Below are 19,807 nucleotides of genomic sequence, written 5' to 3' on the forward strand. Positions count from 1 at the left end.
GCTGTGCCTGGAAATCAGATTCTGATTATTTTGCAGGTCTGAGGGCTCTGAGATTCCACGTTGCTCACAAGCTCCCAGGCTAAGTGGGCATGGTGGCATGCGCCTGTAATCTCAGCTACTCGAGAGGCTAAGGTAGGAGAATTGCTTGAACCCGGGAGGCGGAGGTTGCAGTGAGCTGAGATTACTCCACTGCACTCCAGCCTGGCAACAGAGAGAGACTCTGTCTTTAAAAAAAAAAAAAAGCCCAAAAACACATGAAAATGTGCTCAATATCAGTAATCATTAGGGAAATGCAAATCAAAACCACAATGAGGTGCCACTTCACACCCACTAGGACAGCTTTTTTTTTTTTTTTTTTTTGAGACAGAGTTTCACTTTTGTTGCCCAGGCTGGAGTGCGGTGGCACAATCTTGGCTCACTACAACCTCCTCTGCCTCCTAGGTTCAAGCAATTCGCCTGTCTCAGCCTCCTGAGCAGCTGAGATTACAGGCATGTGCCACCAGACCTGGCTAATTTTTGTCTTTCTTTTAGTAGAGACAGGGTTTCACCATGTTGGCCAGGCTGGTCTCAAACTCCTGACCTCAGATGATCCACCTGCCTCAGCCTCCCAAAGTGCTGGGATTATAGGCGTGAGCCACTGCAGCCAGCCTAAAATGGTTAATTTTATATTATGTGAATTTCACCTCAACAAAAAAGAAAAAAAGGAAGTGGTCCCTACCCAAAGAGAAAGGAAAGGGCCTACAAGAGGAACCGGACAGAGAGGAAACCACCTGGCACTGAGCAGCCGGGAGCGGCACTGTGACCAAGAACCATCACAGGCCTCACATTTTGCTCTTACATCAACTCTGTGAGATGGTATTTACCACTAATTTGGGAAATGTGAAGCTAGCAAGGACTTGGAGGGGCTGAAAATATCAGGTTCATTGACTGAGGGGTTAAGTGTCCAGCCCAAGGCTATGCAGCTGGTCTGCGTCAGGACCAAAATGGAGGGCCAGGACCGCCTGGCTCTTCCACAGCACTGGAGGTGACATCGGCACTCACCTCCTGCCTGCCTGGACACCCTTTCTTCTCACAAAATCTCTTCTCTTTTTTTCTTTTTCTTTCTTTTTTTTTTTTTTTTTGCAACAAAATCTTGCTCTGTCGCCCAGATTGGAATGGAGTGGTATGATCTTGGGTCACTGCAACCAGCACCTCTGGGTTCAAGCGATTCTCCTGCCTCAGCCTCCTGAGTAGCTGGGATTACAGGTACACATAACCCGCCCAGTTAATTTTTGTATTTTTATTTTTAGTAGAGACGGGGTTTCACCTTGTTGGCCAGGATGGTCTCGATTTCCTGACCTCAAGTGATCTACCTGCCTCAGCCTCCCAAAGTGCTGGAAATACAGGCCTGAGGCACCATGCCTGGCCAATCTTTGTCTTCTCTCTCTTCAAAACTTGGCTCCTAACTTCCCCTCCCTCCACCTCCCACCAACTCTGCTCCCAGACTCCTCACCTCGTCCCTCCCCTTGAGCACCCTGGTGGGGTTGGGTTCTTGAAGGAGCACTGCCTGATCCCTGTGGTTTGTGCTAGGAGTCTGGCTGGCTGTCCCGTCTTCCAAGGCCCTGAGTTCTGAAAATCTTCTTTTGGGAGATGACTCCTCTGGAAGGTTGTAGAAACCAGGCAGGCCTTGCACTCATATGCCTCTCGCCCTGCCCAACTGTCTTGGATGACGGGGTCCCTGCCCTGACACAGGGTCCCTCACATTCCTGGGGCCTGCCGTGGTGATGTACAAGCCAGGAGGTTTTGCTTAAGCCAGAGAAGAGAGGAATTCAAGGATGCTGGGCCATGGGGGAGACTGGGAGGTAAGGAGGGTGAAAGGGGAGGCACCTCCTCAAATCTAAATGTTCTTATGCTTGATTTTCCCCAAATTCTGGCTCTAAACCATGGAAGCAAGTAAACCTTGGAGTTACACTTTGAAATCCTCAAAGGAAGAGAACCTTTGCCAAGGCCTCCCACTTCCAGCCTCTTTGAGAAAAAGTTGTGACACACCTCAGGGTCTCTGACTCAGCACATCCCAGGATCTCTGAGTCAGCACTATGGCTTCCCCATTCCCCTACACCCAACCCCGAAACACCCAGTGTTTGCAGGGCCTCAGGATTGGGCTTGGTGGAAAATCTCCGGAAATCTTGAATCCAGAAAAGAGTCCTGCTTCCACTGTGATATGGTGGTAGCGAGGGTGTGGGAATACATGTTAGGGAGGAGATGATTCTGAACAGGGGCCTGGGAGCTGCCAGCTCACCCTGGGCGGGGCATGCAGGCTAGACACCTCGAGGCCTCCAAAGCAAGAGGTTCTGAATTAGGAGGAGCATGGTGGTGAAATGGCCAGGCTGGGGGGCTTGGCAGAGGGACTGGGCAGAGAGGGCTGAATGGAAGAGCTGAGTCAAGGGGCTGAGCCAGACGGGAGGCCCGCAGCCATAAGGGTTACTGAGGAGTGATGGAGAAAGGTTGGTATAGGGGTGGCAAAAGGCATGGCAGCCCAACTGCTGGCCCTCAGTCACTTGATATGGCCCCAGAGCAGACGGTCCCAGAGCCTGGTCACTGTTGGCCAAACCTGGCTGTGATACTGGATGAACAGAGGAAGTGTTTTCCTGTTGAAACCCAAGAAAACTCTGTGAGACAGACCAAATCAAAGTTGCTCAAACAGTCCCTTCCCACTACTGTCCTCTTATCTTGCCCACCCTCTGCTGCCACGCCATCAACTAGATGAGACTTCCTTAGGCCACAGAGATGCTGGGCTCTCAGAGGCACAGGAGAAGTAGGTGTCTCTGGACGCCTCTACTGGACTCCCAGCCAGGGCCACCCATTCTCCAGGTTGCAGGCAGCCAGATGTGGGAAGGGGCTTTTGAGGTCTGGCTGCTGGGGGATCATCAGCTTTCTCAGGAGAACACCACCCAGAACAAGGCCTAACAAGACCAGGGCAGAGTAGAATTTGGGTATGGAACCACCTGAGTCTCGGACGTGTGCAGATACCCTGGCGTGAGTACACACTGACACGTATGGGAATCCAACAGTTAGCAGAGCTGGAGTCCTTAGAGACTCCTGCGTCCAGTGGCTCCCACCAGGCACAATCACACCAGGCACAACTCTTCCCTTCTATAATCTGTCTTTGGAGACTGGGATGGGGAAATCCCTACTTCCTTTGTTCATTCAAAGGCGTGCTTGTCATGGACCAGGCACTGACGACAGAATCATCAAACAGTCCTGGCTCTCCTGTGCTCACATTCCAGGGGGAACAGACACAGATACATGGATCATTCTTTTCTTTTCTTTTTTTTTTTGAAGCTGGGTCTTGCTCTTTTGCCCAGGCTGGAGTGCTGTGGCACAACCATAGCTCACTGCAGCCTCCAAAACCTGGGCTCGAGTGATCCTCCAGCCTCAGCATCCCAACTAGCTAAGACTACAGGCGTACCACCACCATGCCTAGCTGACTTTTTTTTTAATGGATTTTTGTGGAGATGGGGGTCTCACTGTGTCGCCCAATCTGATCTTAAACTCCTGGCCTCAAGCAATCCTCCCACCTCAGCTTCCCAAAGTGATCGGATTATAGGCATGAGCCATGGTGCCTGGCTGGCACACAGATAATTCGGCGCAGGAGGTTAAAAGTGATATGGAGACAAATAAAGTCTATCCCCTGTGCCCCAGTCATAGCCCTGCAGCTGTTAAAAAACAACCACATCAGCCGGGCGCAGTGGCTCACGGCTGTAATCCCAGCACTTCGGGAGGCCAAGGTGGGTGGATTGCCTGAGCTCAGAAGTTCAAGACCAGCCTGGGCAACACGGTGAAACATATCTCTACTAAGATACAAAAAATTAGCTGAGCATAGCAGCATGCACCTGTAGTCCCAGCTACTTGGGAGGCTGAGGCAAGAGAACTGCTAGAACCTGGGAGGCAGAGGTTGCAGTGAGCCAAGATTGCACCACTGCACTCCACCCTGGGTGAAAGAGCAATATTCCGTATAAGAAAAGAAAAGAAAAAAAAAAAAAAAAAACCACATCTAGAACCTTCTCTAGCCAGGCTAAATACCCCAAATGCCTTCTACCATTCCTCCTGGGACAGGAGTGCAAGTCTCTTCATCATCCCAGCTGCCCTCCCCTGGGCCCCTCTTGCGTCTGGACAACCACTTGAAAGAGGAGCACAAGCCCTCAGCTGCAGTCATGCCCAAGCAATAGCCCACAGGACCCCCGGAGCCCAGCCCTGGTCCCCAGGTTTCCATCATGCAGCCAGCTTTCCCACCTCCAGCCTTGGCAGCCACTTTATGTGCCTGACTCATCCTAGCCCACAAGAAGTGGAGATCCCCAAATCTTTTCCTTATGAGCTGCTGCTAAACCACATCTTTCCCAACTCATTCCAAATTTAAGTGCCAAGATTTATATTTATCCCAGGAGTTTTATCTGTTCCGAGGCAGATATCATTCCAGCCTGCCCATGAGGTCTGCAGGTTCCTGACCTGACATCAGAACTTATAAGTTCTCCAACCTGGTCCTCCTATCTTTAGGCAAAGCTGGGGACAAGCCCTGTGGCAGCCGGAGGGGCCTCCTCCAGGTAGCCTTGCTCCTGTGTGGACCCCCAATGTGTAGCTGCAGAGGGGATCACGAAGCCCCTGAGATGGTGGAAGCCTCATGTTCTGCAGATTGAGCAGGTCACCAGTTATAAAATTGGTTTGAAATCTTATAGATCAGAAGTTCCTGGCCAGGCGCAGTGGCTCACAGCTGTAATTCCAGCACTTTGGAAGGCCAAGGCGGGTAGATCACCTGAGGTCAGGAGTTCGAGACCAGCCTGGCCAACATGGTGAAACCCATCTCTACTAAAAATACACAAATTAGTGGAGTGTGATGGTGTGTGCCTGTAATCCCAGCTACTTGGGAGGCTGAAGCAGGAGAATCACTTGAACTTGGGAGGTCAAAGCTTCAGTAAGCCGAGATCATACCACTGCACTCCAGCCTAGGCAACTGAGCAACACTCTGTCTCAAAAAAAAAAAAAAGTTCCCACACCCACGTGACCATCAAAATCACATTTTTAAATCTCTGCAACTTTGCCAGGAACATATGGGAATTTAAAAAAAATTCCCAGAATCCATTGCTCCAGTGTTTCTGAACCAGTCCATCCAGGGTGGAGCCTGAGAACGCGTGGTGTTGTTTTAAGCTCTGGTGTTATTGAATCCGTACTGGCTCTTAATTAACCCCACTGTTCTTCCTGAACGCCCACGAACAATTGCTTCCAGAAGTCTGAGACTCCATGGCTGTTTTCTGAAAGGTCCTCTTCGTACAGACTGGGACATGGTCCTTCTGACCTGTGTGTCTGGTCCTGAGCAGGTTATCAGTTATTCAACCAATGGCCCAACAAAGCTGTGGGGGCGGGGATGAGCTGCCAGGTGTCTCTTTAATCAGGGGCCTCTCCTTCTCTGGCTTTCCAGTCACCATCCTACCACGAGGTCCTGCTCCTTGTTCTGCAGGATCAGGAAGATGGGGTAGATTGGGAAGGGAGTGAAACCATGTCCCCTGAAGATCCACCTCAGAGCCCAAACTAGGGTGAGGTGAGGAGGCACCTACCTCAGGTATAACATGTAAGATGGCACCAAAACTCAGGAATCAAGATAGAGGACACTTGAGCCAGCCGCAGTGGCTCATGCCTGTAATCCCAGCACTTTGGGAGGCTGAAGTGGGTGGATCGCCTGAGGTCAGGAGTTCAAGACCAGCGTGGTCAACATAGTGAAACTCTGTCTCTACTAAAAACACAAAAATTTAGCTGTGCAGGGCGGCGAGTGCCCAAGGAGGCTGAGGCAGGTTTCAATCGCGTGAAACCAGGAGGCAGAGGTCACAGTGAGTGGAGATCAAGCCATTGCACTCTAGCCTGGGCAACAAGAGTGTTGCTCAAAAAAAAAAAAAAAAAATATATATATATATATATATACACATATATATATATACACATATATGTGCAAGATTTTAAAAAATCAAAATGAATACAAAAATAATATTTTGATAAACAGAATATCAAAAGTTTATTCTTTTTTTTATAGAGGTGAGGTCTTACTATGTAGCCCCAGTTGGTCTCCAACTCCTGGCCTCAAGGGATCCTCCTGCCTTGAGCCTCTCAAAGTGCTAGGATTACAGGCATGAGCCACCGTGCCCAGTCCAAAATTTAAAATAAACACAGGTTTAGTCATGGTGCCAAACTATTTCAGAGCCTGAGATACACAGAAAAAACAGTAACAGGAACAAAGCAGAGAGCAGGGGGGAAGAAAATCTCAAATTTGTTCTAATGTCCTCAGCGAGAGAAGATATTACATCCACAAAACAAGAACAGGATGCTTTGTTTTGTTTTGTTAAAGAAAAATAAATCCGGCCATGGGTGGTGGCTCACGCCTGTAATCCCAGCACTTGGGAAGCCGAGGCAGGTGGATCACGAGGTCAAGAGATTGAGACCATCCTGGCCAACAGGTAAAACCCCATCTCTACTAAAAATATAAAATTAGCTAGGTGTGGTGGCAGGTGCCTGTAGTCCCAGCTACTCGGGAGGCTGAGACAGAAGAATTGCTTGAACTTGAGAGGTGGAAGTTGCAGTGAGCTTTGATTGTGCCACTGTACTCCAGCCTGGTGACAGAACAAGACTCAGTCAAAAAAAAAAGAAAGAAAGAAAAGAAAGAAAGAAAGAAAGAGAGAGAGAAGAAAGAAAGAAAGAAAAATAAATCTGAAAATAAAAAAGCTCTTAGAAATTAACAATACGGGATGGGCAAGGTGGCTCATGCCTGTAATCCCAGCACTTTGGGAGGCTGAGGCAGGCGATCACCTGAAGTCATAAGTTCGAGGCCAGCCTGACCAATATGGAGAAACCCTGTCTTTACTGAAAATACAAAAGAAAAATTAGCCAGGTGTGGTGGTGCATGCTTGTAATCCCAGCTACTCAGGAGGCTGAGGTAGGAGGATATCTTGACTGGGGAGGCGGAGGTTGTGGTGAGCTGAGATTGCGCCATTGCACTCCAGCCTAGGCAACAAAAGCGAAACTTTGTCTCAAAAAGAGAAAGAAAGAAATTAATGTGATAGGGGAACGATCCAAGATGGCCAATCGCTAACATCCTGGGATTGCAGCTCTCAGGGAAAGAGCGGAGAACTAGAGGACACCACACTTTCAGACAAATTCTGGTCGCTCACGGAGCAGAAGATCCCCCAGTGGAGGAAACACACGGGTCGCCAGCGCGACTCTCGTGGCCGGCGCAGCGGTTCCGCCGGCACCTCGGGCACGGCAGCTCTCGGAGCAGAGTAAACAGGTTCGGAGGACCTGCACGGGTCCCCAGCAGGACACCAGAGCCCGGCGCAGCGGATGTGACGGCACCTCGGCTTGGCAGCTCTCAGCGCAGAGTAAACGGGACCGGTTCCCCTTCTGACCAAGGTTTGGAGCCCCGGGAAGGCCGAGTCGCCTACTACGGACACAAGAAGGAAGCCAGACAGGAGAATCCTGGGCAGAAAAGCACCATCAGTTTTAATGCTCTGCTCTGGCCCTGGGAACTAACAACCTGGACGTCCACTCAAGAGACCTAATCTGAAAGTTGGTAATTTCAAAGACGACAGGAGGATAAATTTACAATGACGGGAAGAAACCAGCGTAAAAAAGCTGAGAATACTCAAAGTCAGAACGCCTCTCCCTCTAAAGATGATCACAGTTCCACATCGACAATGGAACAAGGCTTGATGGAGAATGAGCGCATCCCAATGACAGAATCACTCTTCAAGGAATGGATAATAACAAACTTCGGTGAGTTAAAAGAACATGTTGTAGCCCAACGTAAAGAAAGTAGGAACTTTGAAAAAAAGTTTGATGAAATCCTATTGAGAATAGACAACTTAGAGAGGAGTATGAGTGAAATAATGGAACTGAAGAATACAATACAGGAACTCCGAGAAGTATGCACAGGTTTAAACACTCGAATTGTTCAAGCAGAAGAAGGGATATCAGAGGTCAAAGTCCAACTTAATGAAATAAAACGTGAAGAAAAGATTAGAGAAAAAAGGATAAAAAGGAATGAGCAAAGTCTCCAAGAAATGTGGGACTATGTGAAAAGACCAAATTTACGTTTGATAGGTGTACCTGAATGCGACGGAGAGAATGAATCCAAGCTGGAAAATACACTTCAGGATATTATTCAGGAAAATTTTCCTAAACTAGCAAAGCAGGTCAACATTCAACCTCAGGTAATACAGAGAACACCACAAAGATATTCCTCAAGAAGAGCAACCCCAAGGCACATAATTGTTAGATTCACCAGGGTTGAAACGAAGGAGAAAATACTAAGCGCAGCCAGAGAGAAAGGTCATGTTACCCACAAAGGCAAGCCTATCAGACTTACAGCAGATCTCTCAGCAGAAACTCTACAAGCCAGAAGAGAGTGGGGGCCAATATTCAACATCCTCAAAGAACAGAACCTTCAGCCCAGAATTTCATATCCAGCCAAACTAAGCTTCACAACTGAAGGAAAAATAAAATCTTTTATGAACAAGCAAGAACTCAGAGATTTTATTACCACCAGGCCTGCTTTACAAGAGCTTCTGAAAGAAGCATTACACACAGAAAGAAACAACCAGTATTAGCCTTTCTAAAAATACACCAAAAAGTAAAGAGCACCAACATAAAGAAGAATTTACACCAACGAATGGATAAAACAGCCAGTCAACATCAAATGGCAGTAACCCTAAATTTAAATTGACTAAATCCCCCAATCAAAAGACACAGCCAAAACCCAATGGCATGTTACATTCAGACCTGTTTCACATGCAAGGATACACAAAGACTCAAAACAAAGGGATGGAGAAAGATTTACCAACCAAATGGAGAGCAAAAATAAATAATAAATAAATAAAAAGCAGGAGTTGCAATTCTCGTATCAGATAAAATAGATTTTAAAGCAACAAAGATACAGTGGTAAAAGGATCAATGCAACAACAAGAGCTAACGATCCTAACACTCAGATACGAGACTTAGATTCAGTGAGACAGAAAATTAATAAGGATATCAAGGACTCGAACTCAGATCCGGAACAAGTAAACTTAATAAATATTTATAGAGCTCTCCACTTCAAATACACAAAATATACATTCCTGTCAATACCACATCACACCTACCCATAAGTTTAAATGAAACATTGATTGGCCATTATTAATACCCATTTTTTTTTTCAAAATAAAGCAATATTTCCATTTACTCTCCCTCTTTCTCTTCCTCTTCCTTCCTCTCCTTTACTTATTTCTTTTTTCTTTCCTTCTCTCAAAAAAAAAAGAAATCAACTTGTAAACCTCTAGATCCGGGTCGGCAATGTCTCTCTCATTGCTTGATTTCCTTCCTTCCCTTCCCTTCCTCCCTCCCTCCCTCCCTCCCTGCTTCCTCCCTTCCTTCCTTCCTTCCTCCCTACCGTCCTTCTTCCCTCCCTTCCTGCCTTCCCCCCCCAAAAAAAGAAATTAATGTGATAGTAGAGAAAAAATCAGTGACATTATGAAAATAAGATTGAGAAAATACTCCAGAAAGAAGAACAACAAGCAAACTAACAAATAAACAATTGCAAATAAACAATTAAAAAATGCAAAAGAGACAGACAACAGAAGAGAGAAGAAAACATTTAAGGATAAATTCCAGAAATGGACATCTAACCATAAGAAATTGTAAAAAGGAGAAATCCAAAAGAAATAAAGCAAAAGCACTTTCCAGAACTGATGAATATGTCTCTAGATTGAAACAATCCCCCAACGTCCAGCATGGTAAACAAAAACAGCCAGAGAAGGGCATGTCGTTGCAATTTCAGAATTCTGGGGTTATAGGGAGCAACCTGAGGGCCTCAAGAAGTCAGGGGAAAACAGGCATATGCAAAGGTCAAAAATAAGAATCACACCAAGCCTCTGAACAGTGACATCAGAAGCCAGAAGACAATGGGAGATGCCTTTACACTTCCGAAAGAAAATTATTTTCAAGGCTGGGCACGGTGGCTGACATCTACAATCCCAGCACTTTGGGAGGCCGAGGCGAGCAGATCACTTGAAGTCAGGAGTTTGACACCAGCCTGGCCAACATGGTAAAACCCTGTCTCTACTAAAAATACAAAAAATTAGCCAGGTGTGGTGGCAAATGCCTGTAATCCCAGATACTCAGGAGGCTGAGACAGGAAAATCTCTTGAACCCAGGAGGAGGAGGTTGCAATGCACCAAGATCATGCCACTGCACTCCAGCCTGCACAACAAAGCAAGACTCCATCTCAAAAATAAGGAAAAGTAAATTATTTTCAATCTAGAATTCTATATCCAGTCAAACCACCAATCAAACGAAAGGACAGAATAAAGGCATTTTTAGACATGCACTTTCTCAAGGGAGTTTTTCCCTCTGTGCAACCTTTCCCAGGAAGCTAAACAAACAAAAGGATGAAGCAGGAAATAGAAGACACAGGGTCAAGGGAACAGAGGATCCAGCACAGAGGGAGACAAAGGGGTTCCCAGGATGCAGGGAAAGGGAGGCCCCAGGATGGCGCCCATGGAACCAGCAGGTGAGCGGCCGGATTTGAGTGGAGACAGGAAAGGAGTTTCTCTGGGGAAAAAGGAACTGACAGGTTTGACAACACTGAAATTATCTTTTTTTCTCTCTTTTTTATTTTTTCAGAGACAGAGTCTTCTTTTGCCCAGGCTGGTGAGGTCACAGATTAACACAGCCTTGACCTCCCAGGCTCAAGTGATCCTCCAGCCTGAGCCTCCTGAATAGCTGGGACTACAGGGGCGAGCCACTACACCCAGATAATTGCTAATTTTTTAGAGATGGGGGTCTCACTCTGTTGCTTAGGCTACTCTGGAACTCCTGAGCTCAAGCGATCTACCCATCTCAGCCTTCCAAAGCGCTGGGATTACAGGCATGGGCCACCATGCGCAGCCACACGGGAAATTACAATTGAGGCTAGGGGATAGGTAGGAAAATGGAGCACAGAAAACTAAGTAAGCAAGGGCAGGAGAGGGGGCCAGGATCCAGGCAAAAACAAAATCGTACAAGAAAACAAACAATGATATGACCTCGCCTGGATTAGAAGTGAACACTATTTACATGATGGTAACAGTACACAGGCCGGGTGCGGTGGCTCACGCCTATAATCCCAGCACTTTGGGAGGCTGAGGCGGGTGGATCATGAGGTCAAGAGATGGAGACCATCCTGGTGAACATGGTGAAACCCCGTCTCTATTAAAAATACAAAAAATTAGCTGGGCATGGTGGCGCATGCCTGTAATCCCAGCTACTCCGGAGGCTGAGGTAGAATTGCTTGAACCCAGGAGGCGGGGGGTGGGGGGCGGAGGCGGGGGTTGCAGTGAGCTGAGATCGTGCCATTGCTCTCCAGCCTGGGTAATAAGAGCGAAACTCCGTCTCAAAAAAAAGAAAAAACAGTACACAACCAAGCACATGGATTGAGCAGGAAGACTGAGCGGCAGGGTGAAAGGCTGCTCCGTGGAAGTGCACAAGCCGAATCTCCCAGTGCCGCGGCCGCCCATGAGCAGGGAAGGCCCATACCTGGTGAATACAGAGGCAGCAGTACAGGAAAAGAAAGGAAGTATTGGACATATGGAAGTAAACTCCAGAAGAAACAGCCCAGGCAGAGCCTTCTGAGAAAGGGGAAGGGATGGGCTCCAGGGGAGAGGAGGGGCAGGACCTCTGTTTTATGATTTTAGCACTATTTAGCCTTTTTTTTTTTTAACTATCTGCACATGCTAATTTAATAAAATAGTTATTAAAACATAAAGAAGTCTATACCGAGAAGCAGGTCCTCTTTTTGCCTCTTGCGTCCTAAGAATCTACCCTCGTCATTCCTAGCCACAGGCACCTACACACAGCCACGGGCACACACACACACTCGCACACGCTCATCACAAACACCCACAAACAGCCCATAGTGACAGACAAACAGGTACACATACGTAATACATAAAATCCTCTGGCACAGGTGCTACCCCAGCATCCACAACACACACATCTATTCCCAGAAATGGACAATTATACTCATAGATTCACCCCAAACACACCGAGGCCTCCAGGAGCCTCCCGGAAACCCTGAGAGGAGAGCACTTCCTCCAGGCCTCTCCTCCTGCGCCAGCACCCAGAACCGCCCTGGGCCGGGTGAGGAGGCTGTCTCAGGAGCTGTACCCTAATTGCTTTCTCTACTCAACCCCCTGCTGAGCGTCCAGCCCTTAGGCTAAGCAGCCATTAATCCTCTTGCTCCCCAGTCTATAGATGGGGCAGAAATGGGGTGGGGAAGGGCCCCATCTGGCAGCTGAGATCTGACTAATAATGCCACCGTCAGCTTTTTCTCCCCTGAGTCATGGGCAAGTCCAGGGTGAGGAACACCGTGGCCAGGCTGTGCATCCTGGTACAAGCCATTTGATGTCTCTGTGCCCAGGAGGGAGTAGGCAGCTTATGAAATGCTGAGATGCTGTGATTTTATGACCCAGTCTGGGCCCTGCTTCCACCCCCTCCCCTGGGAGTCTTCTCTCCACCCTGACCTCCAGGGCCAACCCCAAATGATACATGATTTGCAGGTAAGACAAGCATCCCTCAGGCATCTGCTTAGACCTCCCCCACTCCTACTCTCCTCCCCCTCCCATTCCTCCAGCACTCACCATCACCCTGGTCCTGTTATCTGGCAGCGTGTCCATAGCCAGGGTGCCCCCACCCAGGTCCTGGCTCAGCTGGGTCCTGTCCGGCTCTGACGCTAGCCCAGGGCTCTCTCGGGTTTTCCGGTTCCAGCCCCGCACAGTCCCCTTGGCAGCCCATCCAGAGCCTGGGCCCTCATCGTGACCTGGGAGAAGGGGACAGAAACCTGAGTGCCAGCAGTCCAGAATGAAGATCCAGGAGGGGATACCAGCCTAGGAATCCTGCAAGGGCCCCCACACTATGCCATTGTCGACTTTGCAGACACTTGACTACCAGGACAGGAGACACCCAACATGTAGTGAGAGTCACGTGGCCAGGCACTTCACATACATCCTTTTAATCCTCACACCAGCTCTCTGCAGTAGACAGGATGCTCTCCATTTTGCAGACAGGAATCAGAGGCTCAGCTGTTAAAAGTCACACAGTGGGTTAGGCATGGAGATAAGTTTCAAACTCAAGCTGATCTGCCTCCAAAGGGTGATTATTCTCAACCTCAGCTACACACCGGAGGCACGTAGGGAGCTTCAAAAGTTCTTGATGCCTGAGTCCCACCATAGAGAGCACTTGTAGCTGGTCTATGGTATAGCCTGGGCTTTCGATTTCTTACAAGATCCTTGGGGGAGATTTTGAGAAGCCCTGGACTTAAAGAACTTTGCAGGCAAGGGTGAGAACCATTGCTGTGGAAACTTCCAAACCAGTTTCTTACTTCTCTGCCAGATATGGCACATAATCCCGTTTCCCAGGGGGGTCGGAGGACTAGAAGCCAGGGAGCAGTGCTTTCAGTTCAGGGCTCTCAACCTTGGTACTATTGACATTTGGACTGGATAAGTCCTTCTTCCAATGTTTTTATTGTGGCAAAATACACATAACAACATTTACCATCTAACCATTTCCAAATGTGCAATTCAGTGGCATTAAGTACATTCCTAATGTTGTGAGACCATCACCACCACCCATCTGAATAACTCTTCATCTTGTAAAACTGAAAGTCTATACCCATTAAATAATAACTCCCAATTCACCCATCTATTTTATTTTATTTTATTTTATTTTATTTGAGATGGGGTTTGGCTGGGCAAAGTGGCTCATGCTTGTAATCCCAGCACTTTGGGAGGCCAAGGCTGGTGGATCACCTGAGGTTGGGAGTTCGAGACTAGCCTAACCAACATGGTGAAATCCCGTCTCTACCAAAAATACAAAAATTAGCTGGGCGTGGTGGCACATGCCTATAACCCCAGCGACTCAGGAGGCTGAGGCAGGGAATTGCTTGTACCCAGGAGGCAGAGGTTGCAGTGAGCCGAGATTGTGCCATTGCAGTCTAGCCCGGGCAATAAAAGTGAAACTCTATCTCAAATTTAAAAAAAAAAAAAGAGAGAGAGAGAGATGAGGTCTTGCTCTGTCACCCAGGCTGGAGTGTAGTGGTTCGATCATTGCTCACTGCAGTCTCCAACTGCTGGGCTCATGTGATCCTCTCACCTCAGCCTCCTAAGTAGCTGGGACTACAGGCATGTGCCACCAAGCCCAGCTAATCTCTTTACTTTTTGTAAAGACAGGGTCTCACTATGTTGTTCAGGGTGGTTGGTCTTGAATTCCTAGTCTCAAGCAATTTTCCCACCTTGGCTCTCAAAGTGCTGGGATTACAGATGTGAGCCATAGCACCCCCAGCCTGTATGGATGATTTGACTATATTTGTCTTTTGTGATTGGCTTATTTCACTTGGTATAATAAATTCAAGGCTCATTCATGTTGTAGCATAGGGCAGAATTTACTTCCTTTTGAAGGCTGAATAATATTCTATTGTGTGAATATACCACATTTTGCTTCTATTCATCTGTCAATGGACACCTGTTTTTCTTCCACATTTCAGCTATTGTGAACGATGCTGCTACAAACATGGGAGTACAAATGTCTCTTTGAGACCTGGCCTTCAATTCTTTTCAGTATATACCCAGAAGTGAAATTGCTGGCTCATATGGTAATTCTCACTCTAATTTTTTGAGGAATCACTGTTTTCCATGTAAAATGGCTAGACCATTGTACATTCCCACCAACCATGCACACAGGTTCGGATCTGTCCACATTCTTGCCAATACTTGTCATTTTCTGTTTAATTTTTAGAGTAGCCGTCCTAATGGGTATGAGGTAGTATTTCACTGTTGTTTTTGTAAATCGGCACTTCCCTGATGACTAGTGATGCCAAGCATCTTTCCATGTGCTCATGGGCCATTTGTATCTCTTCTTTGGAGAAACATCTAGTTAAGTCTTTCGCCCGTTTTTAAATTGGGCTGTTGGTTGGACTGGATAATTCAGTTATGCGGGAATTGTTCAGTGGTCTGTAAGATGTTTAGCAGCAGCCTCCGCCTCTGTTCACTAAATGCCAATAGAGCCACGCCCCTCCCCATCCCAGGTTGCAACAATGAAAAATGTCTCCAAACATTGCCAGATATCCCCGGGGAACAAAATTGCCCCTCCCTTGCCCCACTGAGAACCACAGTTTGACTCCTATCACTACCTGGACACTGTCTAGGATGGCAAACAGGTTTCATATCGCATGCCGTCTCCAATCCATTCATGACAACCACAGGAACTCTGAGAATTCAAAGGCTCCTCTTGTGTTTAGCAGGAAAGACTGTCAAGATCAATTAGCTATGTCTGCCCGGGCACAGGATTGGAAAGTGACTACACACAGGCCATTCTGCAGCCATTCCTGGGTTCCATGATCTCCTCTCCAGTTCCCTCTACCTTGTTAAATTAGTGCTTTTTCTGAGACAGGGTCTCACTCTAGCACCCAGGCTAGAGTGGAGTGGCGCAATCACAGCTCACTGTAGCCTCGACCTCTCAGACTCAAGCAATCCTCCCACCTCAGCCTTCCAAGTAGCTGGGACTACAGTTGCTTGCCACCACATCTGGCTAATTTTTTTTTTTTTTGTAGAGGCTGAGTTTTACCATGTTGCCCACACTGCCCTTGAACTCCTGGGCTCAAGCAGTCCTACCACCTTGGCCTCCCAAAGTGCTGGGATTATAAGCATGAGCCACTGCTCCAGGTCTGTTCAATTAGTTCTAAATGACACAAAAGACTGGGTGTGTTGACTCATGCCTATAATCCCAGCACTTTGGGAGGCCGAGGCGGGTGGATCACCTGAGGTCAGAAGTTCGAGACCAGCCTGGCCAACATGGCAAAACCCCGTCTATACTAAAAATACAAAAATTAGGTAGGCATGGTGGTGGGCACCTATAATCCCAGCTACTTGGGAGGCTGAGGCAGGAGAATTGCTTGAACCCAGGAGACGAAGATTGCAGTGACCTGAGATTGTGCCACTGCACTACAGCCTGGGCCAAAAAGCGAAATTTCATGTTAAAATAAATAAATAACACAAAAACCAACCTTTTCAATTTCAGAAACATTTATGCCCCCAAAAAGCTGTGTCTTATATTGTCATTCTAATGGTCACACCTACTATGGACGTATATGTGAGATGTATGTATGTGTATATATTTGGATGTGTATATGTATATATGAAAACCATCAGATAGGTAGATCTGATATTCCCCACCTGTGACCCTTATCCATTTCAGGCCCACCCTGTGTCGGATACCTATTTCAACCTCTGCCTTACCCACCCCACTCCCCAGAGCTCCTGGATGTGGCTGTCCCTCTCCTAGAGCACCTACCTGTGTGACTATGGCCCATCTCCCTGGTCCACTTGAGCTCCCCCAGGATTCTCTCCACTTTCTTCAAATTTACCATGCCCAGCACAGCAGGTACTCCATCACTGCAGAACTGAGGTGCAATGCTAAGGGTAGCTCCTAGGAGCCAGCAAGGACAGAAGTTGAGACCAGGCTTGGCCAGGCCCAGGCCTGGGGCTGAGGCCAGAACTCTGCTGTGGGGCTCTGCTTTGTCTTTAGACATTGTATCCAATTAAGTCATTCTTGGCTACTGGTGCCTACTGGACCCTTGCCGGCCCCCTCTCCCTTCTCTGCCCCTAATAACAACCAGATGCTGCTGGAGAACCTGGGGAGGAGGACAGTCCCCAGACACCTTCCCCAAGATGCCCACCAGTTACCCACAGATGGACCTGAGTCAGGGCTGAGAATGCAGCCTGCCTGCTGCCCAGGCCCAAGCCAGGGCTGTCTAGTCTCTCTTGGGCGCGGCCCACAGCTGCCTCTGGAGACAGAACTGTTTGTGCTGGGCTGGGCTGCCCAGCTCCCCAGGTCTTAAGCTGCCCTGGGGCCTGGATAGGAGCCAGAACAGGATAGAGCAGTAGTGAACCGGGGGAAGGACTCAGTGGCCCAGAGAGGGGTGCTGGGGATCATCACAAACCTGGAGCTGAGACAGGAGGCCAGATGCTGGAGGCCTGCAGCATGGGGAAGGACAGGGAGGGGCCCAGCTGGGGGTGGCCAGGGAAGAGACACTGGGTTGACCTCTCCACCCAGTCTTGCCACTCACAAGCTGTGGGACCTTGGCCCCATCCGTTCTCCTCTCTAAGCCTCAGCTCCCTGGTGACTAAAATGGGTTTGATGATCATGCCCATTGTACAGGCTGCCATGAGCATCAAGTGAGAAATAGAAATGAGGTTTTATAGGGCGCTCAGGCCTGGGCCAGAGGCAAAGAGTCCATGAAAGAGGGCAGGGTGAGGGATGGAGAGGGAGCTTGACCAGGACCCTGCCCTACCCTGGCCTAGACCTGAATCTTACTCTTCCAACTCATACCACATCTGTTCCTGGCCACCCTTCCTCCCCTGTTGCCTGGGACAGGACGTCATCCCCACAACTCATGAAAGGAGCCAACACAGCTGGTTGCTCACGTGTACGTGCTGGGGCCCATGTGTCTGTGCACACGCCCACAACGACTCTCCTGAAAGCCTCGGCCTTCCCTGTGTGTGCTCACATATGAATTGCACACCTACCCAACCCTCGGCCACTCCTCACCCCACCTGCCTTCCCCTGGAGAGCCTCATCTTCCCTGGACCTGTTCCACAGCGACACGTGTGAGAGCACCCATCTGCATGTGTTACCCAAGAGCCTCCAGAACACACACTGTTCATTCATGTATTCACTCACTCATGGCCCCAAGGAGTGTACAGTCCAGTGGGATGTCATAATAATCACAGGAGTAATAAAAATGACAGCTAACTTTCAGAGAATGCTTCTCTGTGTTAGCACTATTCCACAGCTTTAAACACATTCATCCCTCCATCCCCACAATAACCCCATGAAGCAGTTACTAGTTTTAAATCTATTTTACAAATGGAGAAACTGAGGCAGGCCAAGCACAGTGGTTCACGCCTGTAATCCCAGCACTTTGGGAGGCCAAGGCAGGTGGATCACGAGGTCAGGAGTTCAAGACCAGCCTGACCAACATGGTAAAACCCCACTTCTACTCAAAATACAAAAATTAGCTGGATGTGGTGGCTCCTGCCTGTAATCCCAGCTACTCAGGAGGCTGAGGCAGGAGAATCGCTTGAACCTGGGAGGCAGAGGTTGAGCCAAGATTGCGCCATTGCACTCCAGCCTGTGCAACAAGAGCAAAACTTCATCTCAAAAAAAAAAAGAAAGAAAGAAACTGAGGCACAAAGACGTTAAGGAACCTCCCAAGGTCACACAGCCAGTCCATGACAGGATCTGAACTCAGGTAGGCTGGCTCCACAGCCTAGTCAGAACCACAGAAAGTGCAATAAAAAGTGACCAACAATCCCCGCTGTTTCCCAGGGTTCAGGGGCAACCCCGGGGTGGGGCTGGCATGTGCGCTGGGTTCTTGGAGGGCCTTGCTCCAGCTGCCATTGGACCTGAACGTGGGAGCTTCCCTGGGAGACTATGTCCCCAGCATGCAGAGTACAGCCCAGCAGTAGTGTCCCAGTCCCCTCAGCTGGTACTGGCCCTATTCCAGGGAAAGGGGCGCTGGGGCTGACTTCAGAAGGCCAGATTGTGAGGCCCCAGAGCCTGGGCCAAGACATTCTTATCTCACCCAACACCCAAGCTTGGCATTGCAGCCCTGGGCCGCCACCTGGTTCAGGTTACCACAGCCTCTATCTTGGGTCAGCCTCTACCCTTAATGCCCTGGAGCTAGTCACCCCTACTGCAGCCAGGACAAGCCACTAGAGGGTGAACCTGATTCCATCTCTCTCCGGCTTCCAGCTCACCTGTCCCTGATGCATCCTGTCCCTTGGGCTGAGAAAAAGGGAGGACAAGAGAAGGGAGGGAAAGGGAGGGAAGGGGGAAGGTGAGCATCTTTAAATGCCCTGAGTGCCTGAGATACACGGAACTGAGAACACTCTTCCCCATGAAACTTCAGTGTAATATCAGAGCAGTTAAAGAACACAGGTTTGGGATCAGACAAGCTAAGGCTGAACCCTGAATCTACCACTGACTGACTGTGACATCGGACAAATTACATAGACTCTCTAAGACTCAGTTTCCTCATCCGTGAGATGAGCTAATAAAACATAAACTTGGTGGGTGTTTTTGACTCTTTAACAAATTAATATACACAGAGCACCCAGCAAAGTCCCCCTGCCTTCCCTGGGTTTCACATAAGGACTGAAACCTTCTTCACAGGGTTAATAAGAATTACATGCCAGGTTCCGGGCAGAAATATAGGTGTAATTAAGCATTAAGCAGGTCATACTTTGGCCCACTCCCCATTTTTTTTGAGAGAGAGAGATTCTTGCTCTGTCACCAAGGCTGGAGTACAGTGGTGTGATCTTGGCTCACTGCTACAACCTCCACCTCCTAGGGTCAAGCAATTCTCCTGCCTCAGCCTCCTGAGTAGCTGGGACTACAGGCGTGCACTACCATGCCTGGTTAATTTTTGTATTTTTAGTAGAGACAGGGCTTCACCATGTTGGCCAGGCTAGTCTCGAACTCCTGACCTCAAATGATCTGCATGCCTCAGCCTTCCCAAAGTGCAGGAATTATAGGCATGAGCCACTGCACCCGGCCAGCTTTTAAGAATTGTTTAAGGTCAGTTGCAGTGGCTCATGTCTGTAATCCCAGCACTTTGGGAGGCTGAGGTAGGAGGATCGCTTGAGCCCAGGAGTTCAAGACCAGACTGGACAACATAACAAGACCCCATCGCTATTAAAATTTTTTAAAAGGCTGGACGTGG

General features: G+C 48.5%; 1 protein-coding gene across 5 annotated transcripts in view; it reads right to left on the minus strand.

The window, feature by feature from the left end:
* Positions 1-19,807, minus strand: part of PLXDC1 (plexin domain containing 1) — an 83,939-nt gene that overhangs the window by 59,161 nt on the left and 4,971 nt on the right. For all 5 annotated transcript variants that reach the window (XM_035303311.3, XM_008997480.5, XM_035303310.3 and 2 more), the window contains exon 2: positions 12,669-12,847. In XM_035303311.3, coding sequence (XP_035159202.1) covers positions 12,669-12,847 — 179 coding nt within the window. The remainder of the gene's footprint in view (positions 1-12,668; positions 12,848-19,807) is intronic.

This window comes from Callithrix jacchus, chromosome 5, assembly GCF_049354715.1.
Source record: "Callithrix jacchus isolate 240 chromosome 5, calJac240_pri, whole genome shotgun sequence".
NCBI lineage: Eukaryota > Metazoa > Chordata > Mammalia > Primates > Cebidae > Callithrix > Callithrix jacchus.